We start from the raw sequence: 17,081 nt of genomic DNA on the forward strand, positions 1-17,081 counted from the left end.
TTTTCAGATTTTTTTAAATCATAAATTTAAACTGAAAAACAAAAAAACTTTATTTTAAATGATTTTCATTCAGTGAGTTTGCCATGGCGATACCTGAAGCTGACCAGGAAGTCAGAGAGAAAATTCACAACCTGGAGTTTATTGATTTAAACAACAGCAAACCACAGGAGGAGACATCTGGACCAGAACCAGAACCAGAACCGGGTCATAAACCAGAACCGGGTCAGAACCGGACCAGGTTCTGTTTCTCCTGTTGCTCTCCAGGAGGAGAAACAGAAACCGAATAAATATGAAAGAAGAGCAGAAAATGTTTTCTCATATTTAACAATCCTAATTTTTCATTGTTCTAATTTCTCCTCTGATCAAAATAAAACATGAAAACTGCAGTTGACCTCTGACCTTTTAGCTCCAACTTGACAGCAAACCTGCAGTTTGGACTTAATTTGATCAGAAACCAGAAATAAATGTTCAACAGATTCAAGATTTCAGCTCCAACATTATGAAAATATTCTGAGTTACAACGAGCCAAACGTTTCTGGTGGCTGTGCTTCGCTGGACGCATCATCATCACCATCATCATCACCATCATCATCATCACCATCATTATCATCATTATCATCATCATCATCACCATCATCATCACCATCATCATCATCACCATCATTATCATCATCACCATCATCATCATTACCATCATCAGCAGCGCAGACAGGAAATAAAAAACACAAGCAGAAAAAGAAGTTCCCATTTCATGCACGACTTTCGTCCTTTTACAAAAACCAAACAGTTTTAAAGTTATTTCAAACGGAAGCGAAGGGTCAGAGGTCGTTCCCACCGGGTTTCAGCCTCCAGAACAGAAACAAACATCAGAAAAGGGAAAAATATCTCGACTTCCTGCGAGTCCAAACAAACGTTTCGTCCTGAAATGATTCCAGAGGTTTTGGTGCTTTTCTTCTTTTCTCCCTGATTTCTCTCCAGAACCAGAACCAGAACCAGAACGGGTCGGGTTTCATTCCCGCCCTCTGGGGAGCCCAGTCGCGCTGAGACCAAACAGGAAGTGGGACGAGATGAGTTCTGACGGGTTCACAGTGTTCAGGAAAGTTCTGGGTGAGCCGTCCAACGGCCGACATCATGGCTTCGGCTGACTGATGAGGCAGGGTCAAGGGTCAGAACCAGGGCTTGAAGGTCGAGATCACATGGACCCACAGGATGGTCAGCCACCAGCTGGGGGCGCCGTCAGGCAGATTTATTGCTGGAAAGGTTTAGTTTTAGGTCTGAATCGATCGATCGGGTTTTGGGTTTCTGAGTTGTTGCTAAGTGCTAATGCTAGCAGAATAACGTCCCATTTTGAAGTTTGTTCTGGGATTTCACTGGAACATGAAAACATTCAGGGTTTTATGGTTTCTTGGAAGCCTGATCAGAATCCTGGAGTTGACTGGAGCCGTTAGCCCGTTAGCCCGGTTAGCCGTTAGCCCGGTGGCTAACGGTGAAGAGCGCGGCAGGTGCATTTATACAGGTGAGACACTGCCGTCACTAACAGAGGCTACAAATGAATGAAACATCAAAACTGTCCTCTGATCTGGCTGCTGGTTTATTTAATATAATTTCATATTTTGTATAATTTTGTCCAGGTTAACTTAAAAATTGAGCAATTATTGTTAGAGTTTAATTTTCTAAACTACAGAAAAGTATTAGTATGGATCCGTAAATATGAAAAATTGGGCCGATATCTTATGTTAATACTGCTGTTATGGTACAATTTACCAAAAGCTTATCAAATCTTTATTGGATCAATCGATTAATGATGAGACTAATTGATGCAAGCCGTAGCGCGGAGTGATGTCACAACGCCCTGGGCGGCCATCTTGCTTGAGCAGTGTGTTGATTTGGGCCGAGAGGCGGGTCGTATTGATTATTGGGTTTTAATTGATTAAAACATATGATCCCAGCAGAGAGGAGACCGGTTCTGGTGGACAGGAAGTGGGCCTGAGTGAGGTCATACAGGGTCAGAGGTCACGGTGAGCTGTAGCCGGGGAAGGCCAGCGTGTTGGGGTCAGAGGTCACCGGCGCTGCGGGCTGAAGACGGGGAAGGCCAGCGTGACGTTGAGCGAGTCGTTGTGCTGGACCAGCGACGTGTGCTGGTAGTGCAGAACCAGCTCCTTCAGCGACCCGTACAGGTTGTACGGCTCGGCGAACCCGAAGCCGGTGCCGGTCTTGTTGATGACGCAGTGCTTCACCTCGCCGTCCACCCTGAGGGGGGAGAGAGACACACAGGTGAGGGAGGGAAGCCCACAGGTGTGAGAGCAGGTGGGGGCGGGGCTTACACCACGGAGCAGGCGTAGCAGCCCGGCTTGCTGCTGTCCCGGACCAGGAAGGTTCCGTCCCGCTTGCCGCGCAGCAGGCCTTCTGCCTGCAGCCGGTTCATGTTCCCCAGACGCCACAGCCGCTCGTCGTGGTGAGGAAGGTCCTCCTCGTCCTCCACCGTGCTGTACTCGCTGCGGACAGGACGGGTAGGCGTGGAAACGCCACGGACACCAGCTCAGTGTCCACTTCATCATCCTTCGCTCTCATCGAAACATGTTTCTGACATTCATATTTCTGTTACTACGGGAAACAACACATCTGGCCAACAGCTGCTCAGCGTCTGAACAAGTCGCAGGACGGGCGACTCTAAACTCTGCAGGAGGGACGCCTGAAGGAGGGACGCCTGAAGGAGGGACGCCTGAAGGAGGGACGCCTGAAGGAGGGACGCCCGCCTCCGGTCCTGCAGGGTTTAGATGAGCCACAGGCACCAAACGCTGGAATGAAACGGCTTCATGGCCTCCTGGTGTGGATCTTAATGACCTCATCATTCTATGCAGGTGCAGCAGAGGCTCAGCTAAACGTTGCAGGACACCCAGTGGCCCTGGAGGACTGCAGTTTGAGACCCCTGTCTTAGAAGAACTGTCTGACCTTTGACCTTTCAATCTGGTTTTTAAAGACCTTTGTGTCAATCTTCAGTGGTTTTTGGATTGGAAACGGCGCCTCCTAGTGACGGAGCGCCCCAAGGTTCAGGTCTGGGTCCAGGATTCATTTTCTGATTTATTTCAAGCAAAATCATTTTTTCACGCTACTTTACAAATAACTGCAACTAATTCTCCCCTGTGATTATGTAAGATTCTTGGTTCTCTCCCCAACGATCACAGAAGAAAGAAATGCTGCCACCTGCAGGTGGAAGTCACCATCACTTAAACCCAATTTTTGCAGAACATTTACGATAAACTCAATCATGCGTCGATTTGGTTCCACTCTACATGGAACCAAAAACTGGAAGGACTCACGATGCCTTCAGGGTCAATGGGGTTTTTTATCGATGCTCCACTGACAGGTTGATCTGAACTTAAATCTGGTAAAAACTCCCAGCAGCTTTTATTGCGTCAGGGTTTCGGCAGGTTTCACCAACTCAAATTTAACTTCTGTAACTTCACAGAAACCTACAAACTTCGTCCAGCCGATAAATTTGCATTTATACATGAGAAATATAAAACAGCTAGCCAGCCAAACAGGAGAGTACAGTAGCTTCTGTCATGTTAGCCAGCTAGCTAAGGCCAAAGCTAAGGCCAAAGCTAAGGCCAAAGCTAAGGCCAAAGCTAAGGCCAAAGCTAAGGCTAAAGCTAAGGCCAAAGCTAAGGCTAAGGCCAAAGCTAAGGCTAAGGCCAAAGCTAAGGCCAAAGCTAAGGCCAAAGCTAAGGCTAAAGCTAAAGCTAAGGCTAAAGCTAGCCCTTGTAGTTAATGTCTGACCAAATCACTCGTCTGTTTTAGACCCAAATGTTTTGTGTCTTTTTACACTTTCCATCTGACTCTGTGTCCCACCATCAGTGTCCCTAATGGTGGGACCGGGTTGGGTTGGGTCGGGTCGGGTCAGTACTCACTCCTCGGTGGTCTCGTTCTTCAGACCCAGCCACTCGTTGAGCTTCCTCTGCCGGACTCCTTTCTGGGTCAGCCACCTGGAACAAACACGAGGCCGTTAGAACCCACTTCCTGCTGACCGGCGCCGCTTCCTGTCAGGGGGCGGGGCTTACATCAGGTACTGGTCCCGGGTCTTGCGGAGCTGGATCAGGTCCGGTTTGATGCTGTTCATCTTCTTGTCGATCTCCCGGTTGTCGGCCGCCTGCTTCTTCAGGTCCACCTCCAGGTGGCGCTTGCTGTCCACGATCTCGCTGATCCGAGACTTCAGCTTGTCGTAGTTCTCCATGATCCTTCAGAGAGAGCCAACCGGATCAGAACCAGTCGGATCAGAACCAGCCGGATCAGAACCAGCCGGATCAGAACCAGCCGGATCAGAACCAGTTGGATCAGAACCAGTCGGATCAGAACCACAGATATTATTGTCCTTATTGACCCGATACTGAAAGAAATTCTAGATGGGTTCCTGGTGGCAGTGGGCCCGGTCCATAAGGACGGATCTATTCATTCTAGCTCTAAGCTTTGTCTCTGAGCGCCTGACAAAATAAAATTATGTTTTTTCTTCTTTATTAAATTAAAACTACATAAATCATATGTGTGCACTCATACTTATCAAAGCTTGAACTTAATTTAAATGTTGTGAAACATGAAATTGTATTTTATTTTGAAACCCTTCAGGTCCTTCCTGTCCAGTGGATCACTGGGCTTTATTGGCTGTTTAGGCGCTTTTATTGTGGTAGAGTACGTGTCGCGTTAGAAATGTAACTCTGGCTTGACTCTGATGTTGGGATGAAAATGTTTTGGAGATGAAAACAGGAAGAGACCGGCGGACAGGAAGAGACCGGCGGACAGGAAGAGACCGGCGGACGGGAAGCAGGACGACGTAACGGAGACGATGGATTCTGATTGGACGGCAGGAACCGAATCGTTCAAACTGAATTCATCCGGCTGATTCTGTAGCCATGGCAACCCGGCCTCCAGTGTGTGTGTGCTGCAGGTGGTTTCTGTGGCAACAGCCCACCTCTGGATCTCCTTGTCGTTGCCCTCGCGGCGGAACTTGTCGATGTATTCCTTGCTGAAGCGCTCCTGCGTCTGGCACTGCTCCTCGAAGATCTTGATGGTCTCGTTGAAGGCCTCGATGGCGGTGCGCTTCATCTGGATCTCCTGGGGGCGCAGAGGGATTAGATGCTGCCGGCGGCGGCGGCGGCCATCGGCTGCCATCGGCTGCCATCGGCTGCTCGCCGGCCGTACCTGCGACGTTCTGGTGTATTCCTCGTACAGCCGGTCGTACTCGCGGTTCTTCTCCTGGTACTGCAGGTGGTACTCGTGCAGCTTCTTGCCCACGGCCTCCACGCTGTCCTCCTTCACCACCTGGTCCTGAAGAGCGACACGACCGGCCAATCAGAAGGGCCACGGCGCCGAGGGCCGCAGGGCGCCGCAGAGACACCTACCTGCTGGTGCTTGGACACCGGGTAGAGCAGCTTGACGTCCAGCTTGGGGTTGTACTGGGCCAGAGACTCGTGGCGGTAGTGGTTGATGAGCTCCACCACCGAGCTGAAGGTCAGCGGGTCAGAGAAGCCGTACTTCCCCTCTCGATGGAAGATCTTGATCAGCTTGTTGTTGCCTCCCTTCCTGCAGGCAGAACCAGAATGTTTCTGTCCCAGCAGCGATCTGGTGCTTCGTCAGTCGGACCTGCTGCAGGATCATGTATCTGATTCTGAATCGGGTTCAGAGCAGCAGCTGATCGAAATCAGAGCAGAAAAACTACAACCAGGATTTATTAACCGTTGCTCCAAACTAGGAGGAAATGAGTTCAGCTCAGTGATAATAAACTCTTTTGATGATTTGGAAATCATTTTCCTATGAATAAAGGAAGTTGGTTAGAATCTGAAATGAAGATTTCTCATATTTAAGCACATTTTGTTCTGATGGGAAGAAAAACAAGAAGCTGTTATCACTGTGTTTGTTATTAATCTTTTTTTAATGAGTTTGTAGTTTTGGCAGATTTAAAAAAAAAACTATTCTCCAGTTGCTTTTTAAAACAAATAAAAAAAATGTTTGTGAATTGCTTTATTTTTATTTTAGAAAAAAAATGCAGCCACCTGCCACGCCCCCTACACTGGCCCCGCCCCTTCCGTGAGAGGGCGGGGCTACGTTTCACAGGGGGATTAGCTTCATATTAAACATTCAGACTGAAGATTGATCAGAAAACAGCAACGTGATGGAGAATAAAGACTCACTACGTTCATAAATCTGTAGAGAACAGTCGGTGTTATGGGTGTCAGGGGTATTATGGGGCAGGCAGCAGGGCATGATGGGAGTAATGGGGCGTTACCTGAGGGTCAGGGTGTAATCTCCGTGCATCTTGGTGGAGGCGTCCCGCACCAGGAAGGTGCCGTCGGCCGTGTCTCTCAGCTTCTCGTTCACTTCCTCCCTGCACACGGACAGATGGACGGTCACTCTGGGGTCTCTGCAGAGCCCCTCCCTCTCAGAGGACAGGTGTGTCTCACCTGGAGATGTCCCCCCAGTACCACTCGGCGTCCTGCAGGGAGATGCTGTTGTTGAAGCTGCTGGGGGGAGCAGCGTTGGAGGCCTTCGCCGGTTTGGGAGGCAGAGCTGCAGCAGAGGGAGAAGAAAAACCATGAGAATGATGAAGGAGCCGACGACGCGTCGCAGCGTCTCCTGTTAATCTCAGACCTGCAGGGAGTTTCACCGCCTGCTGCTCTGCACATTATCAGGTTTATTCATGGAAATCAAAAAAGGCAACTGTTGCTTTCTGTTCAGTTTTCTGCTGTCGAATGATCAGAGATGAAACCTCAGATCATGTGGCAGGAAGCTGAACATGCTGATAAAAACACTTTGTGCAGGGAACTTGAATTCATTCTGGAACAGAAACATTTCGTTTCATCTAAAAACTCCCAGAGGAAACTCTTCTCCTGATGTTCTGACAAGCTGGATCACCAAATACTGCTTTACTTTGACTGGTCCACACAGAACAGAACAGGAATCAAAGATTTTATTCGACCAGGTTGTTGGTTGGAGGAAGTGAAGCTCAGATCTCTACAAACCTTATACTGAGTAGTAACCATGATAACCAGCCAATAATAAGAAGATCTGAGCTCTGATTGGAGGAGAAACCCAGAGACATTTCCTGAAGCCGTAGTAACCATGGTAACATCCAGTTCTCGCGCCAATTCTGAGCAGACTGTAAAATATCTGAATGGATGCTAACTGGATGTTAGCTGGAAGCTAGCTGGACGTTAGCCGACCTGCTCTGTTCGTCACCAAACCGTCGCTTTGAGATGTAAAACATAAAAATTCAGTGAATTTTCTACTTAATGGTGATAAATTCACCAACATTAAAAATAATCTGACATTTTCCACCAGAATCCGATTTGGTGGTCGAGTATGAGGGAGTGAGACAGGAAGCGAGACAGGAAGTGAGACAGGAAGCGAGACAGGAAGCGAGACAGGAAGCGAGACAGGAAGCGAGACAGGAAGCGAGACAGGAAGCGAGACAGGAAGCGAGACAGGAAGCGAGACAGGAAGCGAGACAGGAAGCGAGACAGGGAAGACAGGAAGTGAGACAGGAAGTGTGCAGCAACAGAGAAAAGTTGATTTTTTCATTAAAAATCAGATGAAATGTTTTTTTGGGGAATCCTGACCAAACAATGACATCAGCCAAACGAGCCGGTAACCATGACAATGGCAGAGCCGGTGCTGCGTCACCTGGTCCGGAGACCAGCAGAACCCGTCAGAGCGCCCTCCGCAGGCCCTACCTGGTCTCTGCATGTTAATGTAGCACAGGATCTGGTCCCGGCCCAGCAGCGGTTCCGACCGGGTTCTGCCCCGCTGCTCCCGCTCCATGACGGCTCTCAGGTGAAACGACCCCCCCTCTGCAGATTCAGCTGTGACACCCGGATGTCAGAGCTAAGGGTTCTGTCTCCTAAGGGTTCTGGTTCTGGTTCTGGGCTGAGCGGCTGAGCTGCAGGTCAGAACCAGGCAGCATCTCTCCGTTCATCGGCGCTGAAGCTTTCCCTCCGACCGCCTGACTCCATCTCTGCCTCTGTTCAAAGATCGGCACAGCAGCTTGGAGATGTGTGACATCACCGCCGGCCTCGGCCAATCACAAGCAGGCAGGGATGTCTCCACGGCAACGCCCCCCCCTCCTCCGCAGCATCATCTGTCACCGCGGGGATGGATGATGTCATCGGTTCAGCTGCTGCTCTGACCGACTGAACGAGGGACGAACAGAACACACACACACAGTAACACACACACACAGTAACACACACACACAGTAACACACACACACACAGTAACACACACACAGTAACACACACACTGTAGCAAACACACACATACACAGTAAGGGCGACTGTGGCTGTGTGGCAGAGTTGTTGTCTTGCAATCGGAAGGTTGTAGGTTCAATTCCAGCTTCCTCCTGCCACATGTCGATGTGCCTCTGGGCAAGGCACTTAACCCCAAATTGCCTACCGGTCTGCGTATCGGTGTATGAATGTGTGTGAATGGGTGAATGTGACTCTAGTGTAAAGCGCTTTGAGTGGTCAAAATGACTGGAAAAGCGCTATATAAGTTCAGTCCATTTACCATTTAATATACACACTGTAACACGCTGAAGTTCCACCTGAGCAGCTGGACGGAGCTGCAGCTCCACCTGTTGGTCAGAACCTGAAGCGGTCCGGCTGAGCTGGACCAAACCAGAACCACCCTGACCCTGCTGCTTCCTGTCCCCAGATGAGCAAGTGAACTGTGGCGGCAGGAAGCCATCAGGGTCATGTGACCGTCATCCTGTGAGAAACTTAAACATCTGATTTAATTATTACAGACTGTATTGATTACTCTGTGATTGGCCTTTTTAGAGTCCGAATCTTAACGAATTTTAATAATCGATTCATTACAGTCAATCACTGGAGCCCTAATTTATGACATAAAATCTGATTGGATTAAACAGGAAACCAAATGGAAAATGTGATTTCCTTGTGATCAGAATTAATTATTGTTCATCGGTTTCTCTGGATTAAAGTGGATTATTTAGACATTATCTGGAGGATTAAATGTTAATACAGCCTGAGCAGAAACAGATGATCTTCAGTTTAATTGGCGTTTGTGTAACGGCGCCGTACTGCCGGGCTTCAGAACCAGAACCAGAACCTCCCCCAACCTGAAGCAGCTCCAGACTTCGGCCCTTCAAGTTTAAACCGAACATCCAGAGAAGAAGACGTTCGGCGGCCATGTTTGTTCCTGAGCTGCAGTACGGCCGGCTGCCACCAGGGGGCGACACCTGCCTCAGATAAACTGCTTTCACTTTGTTTATGAAATACGAAAGAGAAAAAGATGCTGAATAAAACCCAGATTGTAGTGATTAGTGTGAGCCGGACCAGAACCAGGATCAGGCGGAGTTACCTGGTGCTGCTTGGGTCATGTTGAGTTCGCTGGTGATCAGAACCTCCAGAACCTGAACCAGAGGATCCAGAGCAGAGTCGGACCTGGACAGAACATCAGAGACTTTGTCAGACACGGCGATACTGTTAAGACCTGCTGGAAGGTTCTGGTACCAACCCAGCAGTCTGCCTGAACAGAAGCGGGCTGAAGTTCTCGGCCAGAACCCGAGGGCTCAGCTGGTTCCTAGAGCCGTGCAGACAGAGCCGGGCCAGGTGCCGGACCACGCTGAGCAGGGTCAGCCCAAACTGGGCCGGGCAGGCCGGCGAGCTCGACACGCTCCGCAGAACCTGAGCGCACTCCTCCGGGTCCCGGACCTCTGCGAACAGAACCAGGGACATTAAAACGGGTTGGAACTTTTCACCAGGGCCTGACTGACAAGAGCGCCGTCCCGGTTCTGGTTCTGCTGACCTTGGACGGCGTGGCTCATGTCGGCCTGCAGCGAAGCAGGCAGGACCGGACCGGGCAGGTCCTGCAGGAACCGGACCACCCCATCACACAGAGACGGCACGTCCAGCTGCTCCAGCTCTGAAAACAAACGGACCTCAGTCAGACGGAACCGAGCAACACCAGCCGGGACCAAGGACGGGTGCTGGTTCCTGACCTGTGTCGGCCAGCTGCCGGGTGTCCAGAACCCCTCCACTCATGCTGCGGTACAGAACCGGGCTGTCAGAACCTGTAGAGACACACAGCATCAATCTGATCACCAGACGGTGAAAGGTCCAGTGGAGACTGGGTCCTGATGGTTCTGAACAGTTCCACAGAAAGACCCGGTCCAGCGGAGCACCAGAACCGGGTTGGAGGCGGAGCGTCTCGGGCCTACCTTTGGTCTCTATGAGCTCCATCAGTCTGCTGAGGAGCGGCGGCGCCGTGTCTGGAGGTCCGAACTGGTCCGGCAGGTCCGGCAGAACCAAACCTGAGCAACAAACACAAAGAGTCAAAGAGTCGGGTTCTGGAACCCGTCTGGTCCAAAAGGTTCCAACAGAGAACTTCTGGACAAACAAAGCCAGGGTCTGGTTCTGTCGGCTCGGTTCTCAACGCCTCCTGTACGAGAATCGGGCTAAAGCCAGATCTCTGACTTTCAGGCAGCAGATGATGAGCCGTTAGGCTTCTGCGTTGGTTTTTATCTAACGCTGAGGCCTTAGCATAGCTAACGTTGAGGCCTTAGCCTAGCTAACGTTGAGGCCTTAGCCTAGCTAACGTTGAGGCCTTAGCATAGCTAACGTTGAGGCCTTAGCATAGCTAACGTTGAGGCTTTAGCATAGCTAAAGCTGAGGCCTTAGCATAGCTAACGTTGAGGCCTTAGCATAGCTAACGTTGAGGCCTTAGCATAGCTAACGTTGAGGCCTTAGCATAGCTAACGTTGAGGCCTTAGCCTAGCTAACGTTGAGGCCTTAGCATAGCTAACGTTGAGGCCTTAGCATAGCTAACGTTGAGGCCTTAGCATAGCTAACGTTGAGGCCTTAGCATAGCTAAAGCTGAGGCCTTAGCCTAGCTAACGTTGAGGCCTTAGCATAGCTAACGCTGAGGCCTTAGCACAGCTAACGCTGAGGCCTTAGCACAGCTAACGCTGAGGCTTTAGCATAGCTAACGCTGAGGCCTTAGCATAGCTAACGTTGAGGCCTTAGCATAGCTAACGTTGAGGCCTTAGCATAGCTAACGCTGAGGCCTTAGCATAGCTAAAGCTGAGGCCTTAGCCTAGCTAACGTTGAGGCCTTAGCATAGCTAAACGTTGAGGCCTTAGCATAGCTAACGCTGAGGCCTTAGCACAGCTAACGCTGAGGCCTTAGCACACTAACGCTGAGGCTTTAGCATAGCTAACGTGAGGCCTTAGCATAGCTAACGTTGAGGCCTTAGCATAGCTAAAGCTGAGGCCTTAGCCTAGCTAACGTTGAGGCCTTAGCATAGCTAACGTTGAGGCCTTAGCATAGCTAACGTTGAGGCCTTAGCATAGCTAACGCTGAGGCCTTAGCACAGCTAATGCTGAGGCCTTAGCACAGCTAACGTTGAGGCCTTAGCATAGCTAACGTTGAGGCCTTAGCATAGCTAACGTTGAGGCCTTAGCATAGCTAAAGCTGAGGCCTTAGCCTAGCTAACGTTAAGGCCTTAGCATAGCTAACGTTGAGGCCTTAGCATAGCTAACGTTGAGGCCTTAGCATAGCTAACGCTGAGGCCTTAGCACAGCTAACGCTGAGGCCTTAGCACAGCTAACGCTGAGGCTTTAGCATAGCTGACGCTGAGGCCTTAGCATAGCTAACGTTGAGGCCTTAGCATAGCTAAAGCTGAGGCCTTAGCCTAGCTAACGTTGAGGCCTTAGCATAGCTAACGCTGAGGCCTTAGCACAGCTAACACTGAGGCCTTAGCACAGCTAACGCTGAGGCTTTAGCATAGCTGACGCTGAGGCCTTAGCATAGCTGACGCTGAGGCCTTAGCATAGCTAACGCTGAGGCCTTAGCACAGCTAGCTGTTCAGTCCAACACCGTTAGGATGTTCAGAAAGTGAAAAGTTTCTGACAAGTGAAACAGAATCGAACTGAATAACGGAGTCGTGGGGATTTTGGTCAAATTACATGAAACCAAACGGATGCAGATAAACTGGCAGAGTCGGATCGATAACAGCTGATGCTGGGAGATACGAGGCCATGGAGGCCGGTGAGCCCAGCCCCGGCCCGGTTCTGATGGAGGAACCCGCTGCAGGCCCGGCTGACCGAGCTCTCCTCGTCTCCATGGAAACAAAATGCAGCTGCTGGTCATTGAAAGACAAAACCTGCAAGACAGGAAGCGCCCACACACACACACACACACACACACACACACACACACACACACACACACACACACACACCACACACACACACACACACACACACACACACACACACACACACTCAGACACAGACACACACACACAGACACACACAGACACACACAGACACACACACACACACAGACACACACAGACACACTCAGACACACACACACACACACACACACACACACACACACACACACACTCAGACACACTCAGACACACAGACACACACACACACACTCAGACACACTCAGACACACACACACACACACTTGCTGCGCTGATGGCAGCAGAACGCAGTCGAGTTGTGTTCAGTCAGCAACCGCTGCCCTGACTAAAGACCAGCAGGACGGTTCGGTCGTTGCAGAAGGTCCGATTGGACCGGGCCTCACAGAGAACCAGAACCTGGGAACTGGACTCACTCTCTGACTCTGAGTCGGTCCTCACGGACGCGGCGGATGACGGTCTGGGTGGGCGGGGCTTCGGAGTGGGCGGGGACATCCTCTTCCTGCCGACGAATTCCACGTACGTTCCTGGGAAGTCGCCTTTCTCCTGCCAGAACCAGAACCAGAACGGGCCTTGACTGAACGGTTCCGACTCAAAATCCATTTTGCTGCTAATTTATGGAGCAAACAGATTTGAGCTCAACAACAGAGACACTGATGGATTTGATGATAGATTTCCCATCAGGTCGTTTTAACAGCAGAACTGAAGCAGCTGGATGTGTTTAAACCTGAAACAATAATCAATAAATAATTTATCACATAAATTCAAACAATCTCAATAATTTGCATTTGGATTAATTATTGTTTTTCTCTTTTGACTAAAACAGGACAATAAAAGTCTGGACTTTTACAGACTTCATAAATTATTTTATTTTTTTCTGTTTTGTTTTTTTTATTTTTCATTATTTTAAATGTCTTAATGTTGCAAAGTTAAATGTTCATTAGGATTAAAGAATGTTTTCTTCCATTAAACGCTCGAACACAAAGGTTCCCGCCAGAACGGTTGAGCAGAAACAGAAATATGTGATTAACTGTTAAATTAATTCATCTAAATGAACGCGTTAAAGTCCCAGTCTGACTACAAACTAGTAAAAAACTTCATGACTGATTTCTGTCTTTACACCAGAATAAATACAGTTATGCAGAAATCTGTGGGGTATGAATAGTTCTGAGCTGCATTGATCTTTGTCATGATTGGACCAATTAACTTTTTTTATTTAACGACTTTGTCTCAGACTGAACACTGATGACACCATCTCAAAGGTCAAAGGTCACAGTCAGAGAAACCGGCCATCCCTGGCAGAGTGGCGGCGGGTCAGAACCGATACCTGCGTGGTCTCGTTGAAGCCCGGCAGCCAGCCGATCTCAGACGGCCGCTCCTCGTCTCCGCTGCCGCAGCCCAGCGCCAGTAGCGCCCCCCTGCTGACCAGCAGCATGTCCCCCACGCGCAGGTCGATGTCCTCCTCCCGCTCCTTCTTGTAGTCGTACAGCGCCCGGTACTGGAAGCCCTCGGAGCTCATCCCGGCGCCGGTCCAATATGGCTTCACAGCTCGTAGCAAAAATCAGCTCTGGGTAGAAAACGGTAGAAAAATATGTTCCTGCGACGTCCTGAGAGCTTCTAGAGGGAAGAAGAGAGTAAAGATGGCGTCTCCAGCTGCGCATGCGTCTCTCCGCTCTCCATGTCATCCCTCCTGCTGCGCCCACCGCCGCGCCGTCACACACGCAGCTTCCTGCTGCATCAGCTGGAGGTCGGCCGCGGTCACGCGACACATCTGATTGGGACACAGCTCCACCTGGAGGCTGGAGGACAAACTACACGTTACAAGCTGTTGCAAGTCACAGGTTAAAGGTTAAAGGTCACAGGCCGCTGCAGGTTAAAGGTCACAGCCTGCCGCGGGTTAAAGGTCACAGGCTGCTGCAGGTTAAAGGTCACAGGCTGCTGCAGGTTAAAGGTCACAGTCTGCTGCAGGTTAAAGGTCACAGTCTGCTGCAGGTTAAAGGTCACAGCCTGCTGCAGGTTAAAGGTCACAGGCTGCTGCAGATTAAAGGTCACAGTCTGCTGCAGGTTAAAGGTCACAGCCTGCTGCAGATTAAAGGTCACAGGCTGCTGCAGGTTAAAGGTCACAGGCTGCTGCAGGTTAAAGGTCACAGTCTGCTGCAGGTTGGAGGTTAAACTTAACCTCCAAGTTAGGTTAGAGGTTAGATAAGTCCTCCAATCAGAGAGCTCTCAGATCCAGCAGACTAATCACTTCCTGTTTGTGTTTTTGCTGCTGCAGCCTCAGCGTTTCCTCAGGCTCCCGTTTAGCTGCTCAACTCTTTGAAAGCATCAACTGTGATTTGTGATTTTTGGCGACCAGCTGAGGTTCCTCCAGAACGACCGCTCTGCTACCTCGAGATGCATCTCTGACGCAAAACACATGAAGAAGAAGACAGGAAGAAATGCCCCCGTCTGATTGGCTGTTAAAGTTTCAGCTGTTTTCAGTCTGAAACGCTTCAGTGCATTCTCAACAGTTTGATGAAAGATAAAACATGTAAACGCACAACTTCCTCAAATTTAACAGATAGAAAGAAACAAAAGTTACTTTTCTGTCATTAAAAGCCAGATTGTGGCAGAAATCAGGAAACTGAGAGGGTTTCATATTTTCCAGTTGTTTTATTAATATTTGTTGAGTCATCACAGCGTCGCCATAGAAAACGTAGAAAGACGTGAATCACTGAGTTTAAAGGAAGTTATTTTATTTAGGGGAAACGTCTGAGAGGTTCAAATTTACTCCTACGGTATAAACATCAACTCGACTGTTGGATAAAAACATTTTTATGAAACTTTTATGATCAAATTTGTAATATTTAGATGTTTTTTGAGTCTTTCCAACTGAAAAAAAATTCATGTTCTAACAAATTCAGAAAAATAAAACTTTTCATGACTCAAATAAATCACTCAGAAAATTATTTCTTTGTTTTTATATCTAAAAATAAATTTTAATTTTAATCTCTTCCTTTTAAATTAAAACATTAATATTTTATGTAAACATGATTATAGTGATGATTATATATTACAGGTTTCTCCATTCATGTTTTCAGGCTGACCTCTGACCTCTAACTTGTCTTTTCAGGAACCAGAATGTTTTTTTTTTGAGCCATTAAATATTTTATTAATCATTGTCATTTCATAAATTTGGAAAAAGAAAATGAACAGCAGGAAAAAAGGGTGAAATTTATTTGAGTATTTCTAGTTTTTTGATTTATTTGCTTTGCAGCTTTTAGCAGCTTCATCCTGGACATTTTTGAATTAAACAATATTTATTTGCAGAACTTTCACTGTACTGATGTAAATGCTGTAAAATATGGTATTACTGCTTACAGTATGTTGAAGTAATCTTTCATTTTGTCATTTTCGCTTTAATCCTCTGAAAGTAAACAGAGCAATCTGTCCCTCTTCACCTTATTGGAGCAAAAATTAATTTTAATTGACTCTCAACCAAAATCAGGTTTTTATATTTCTACTGATTTTGATCAACTTGATTCAAAATGCCATGTTTGTGTGTTTAACTAGATAAAGATAATTAAATATTTATGATCAATTAGTTTTAATTACTACCAACTCAAATATTTTGTCATAAATATGTATATGGTATAGATCAGTCAGGTCCTCGAGAGCTAACGTCCTGCAACTTTTAGATGCAGCCTTACTCCAGCAGACCGAGATCAGCTCTGAACAGGCCTGGTAACGAGTCGTTCATTTGATTCAGGTGTGTTGGAGCTGGGATGCATCTCATAGTTGCAGGATGGAAGATCTCCAGGACTGGACTTGAGCTCCCCTGGTATAGATGAACATGTAACGTATGTAAGGGACCGACTGCAAATAACTGCACAAAAAATATACAATTTAGGGATGGGAGATATACTTACCCAGTAGAAAAATACAATAAATGTTTAACAGTGTTTCAATACATTAGCATTTGTTTTGATGGCGTGTAAAAAGACATTTGAGAAATAAAACAATGAGCTTATGTGCATGTTAGGTTATTAATATGCTCATTAATGCAAAACATACTTTTATTGGGGAGTTTAGAAAAATGCGTTAGATTTAAAATAACTGAAAATGTTTCCGATAAAATATTTATTTTCTGTCGAATCTGCGGAGATGAAAATGAACCCACCGTCTTTTTAAAGCCCTTTACCTAAAACAAGTTTCTGTTTTTCTGCAGGATGTTAACGGGATTTAAGAGCTAAAGCGGCGCTATGATGCAGCAGAACCAGGACAGAACCAGGAACCCGACCAGAACCGCTCCAGGAAACAGGAAACCAGCAGCTAACCGTGCTAGCTGAAGGAAAACAGCTCTCACCTTGTTGGTTCTGTCACTGTTTCACCAACCGAACCGTCCAGAAGACCGAGCTCCGAACACCATGACGGTACCGCCTCCACAGGTTCTCCAGAACCGAAAGAATCCGTTGATTTAGCGAAAATCCTCAGGATGGAGACGCTGGCAGACCGAGTCCGTTCAGACTGTCGACAGCAGACTGGCACCAAGTGCGTCTTTACGCACACTCACTTCCGGAACAGACTGTCAAAATAAAAGCAGCCAAACAAACACGTCGTCAAATCCTTTAAAAATATTTGTTTCTGGTAAGAAAATCGTCGTGTAGTAGATGAAAAATATAATTAGATCACAGATTTTTCATGAAACTTCATTTTTGCTCTTAGAAATTTGAGCAGAACCAAACAAGTCCGCCGAGACCTTCAGAATAAAAGCTGCATGGGCGAGGATGTCATAAAACTTAGCATCGCGATGCTGAGGGTGTGAAGTTGAACTACTAGTCATAAATACATATATATTTTTTTCCTACTGTTTATCC

At 47.9% G+C, this 17,081-nt stretch overlaps 1 protein-coding gene across 2 annotated transcripts; it reads right to left on the minus strand.

Moving 5' to 3' along the window:
- Nucleotides 1-1,300: 1,300 nt before the first annotated feature.
- Nucleotides 1,301-16,754, minus strand: LOC129365858 (phosphatidylinositol 3-kinase regulatory subunit alpha-like). Of its 2 annotated transcripts, XM_055039392.1 has the most exons (17): nucleotides 16,571-16,754; nucleotides 13,553-14,024; nucleotides 12,642-12,771; nucleotides 10,232-10,324; nucleotides 10,013-10,084; nucleotides 9,820-9,936; nucleotides 9,529-9,727; nucleotides 9,373-9,455; nucleotides 6,456-6,561; nucleotides 6,281-6,379; nucleotides 5,397-5,577; nucleotides 5,197-5,322; nucleotides 4,967-5,109; nucleotides 4,062-4,238; nucleotides 3,912-3,986; nucleotides 2,325-2,495; nucleotides 1,301-2,250 (listed from the first exon to the last, which is right to left on the minus strand). In XM_055039392.1, the coding sequence occupies exons 2-17, from the start codon at nucleotides 13,742-13,744 to the stop codon at nucleotides 2,061-2,063; spliced, it is 2,154 nt and encodes a 717-aa protein (XP_054895367.1). In that variant the 5' UTR covers nucleotides 13,745-14,024; nucleotides 16,571-16,754; the 3' UTR covers nucleotides 1,301-2,060. The 2 variants fall into 2 exon arrangements, with proteins under 2 accessions (XP_054895367.1, XP_054895368.1); XM_055039393.1 differs by lacking the exons at nucleotides 9,373-9,455; nucleotides 9,529-9,727; nucleotides 9,820-9,936; ... (3 more) ...; nucleotides 13,553-14,024; nucleotides 16,571-16,754 and adding an exon at nucleotides 7,725-8,257.
- Nucleotides 16,755-17,081: the final 327 nt, after the last annotated feature.

This window comes from Poeciliopsis prolifica, unplaced genomic scaffold (genome assembly GCF_027474105.1).
Source record: "Poeciliopsis prolifica strain line A6 unplaced genomic scaffold, Auburn_PproV2 SCAFFOLD014, whole genome shotgun sequence".
Classification (NCBI taxonomy): domain Eukaryota; kingdom Metazoa; phylum Chordata; class Actinopteri; order Cyprinodontiformes; family Poeciliidae; genus Poeciliopsis; species Poeciliopsis prolifica.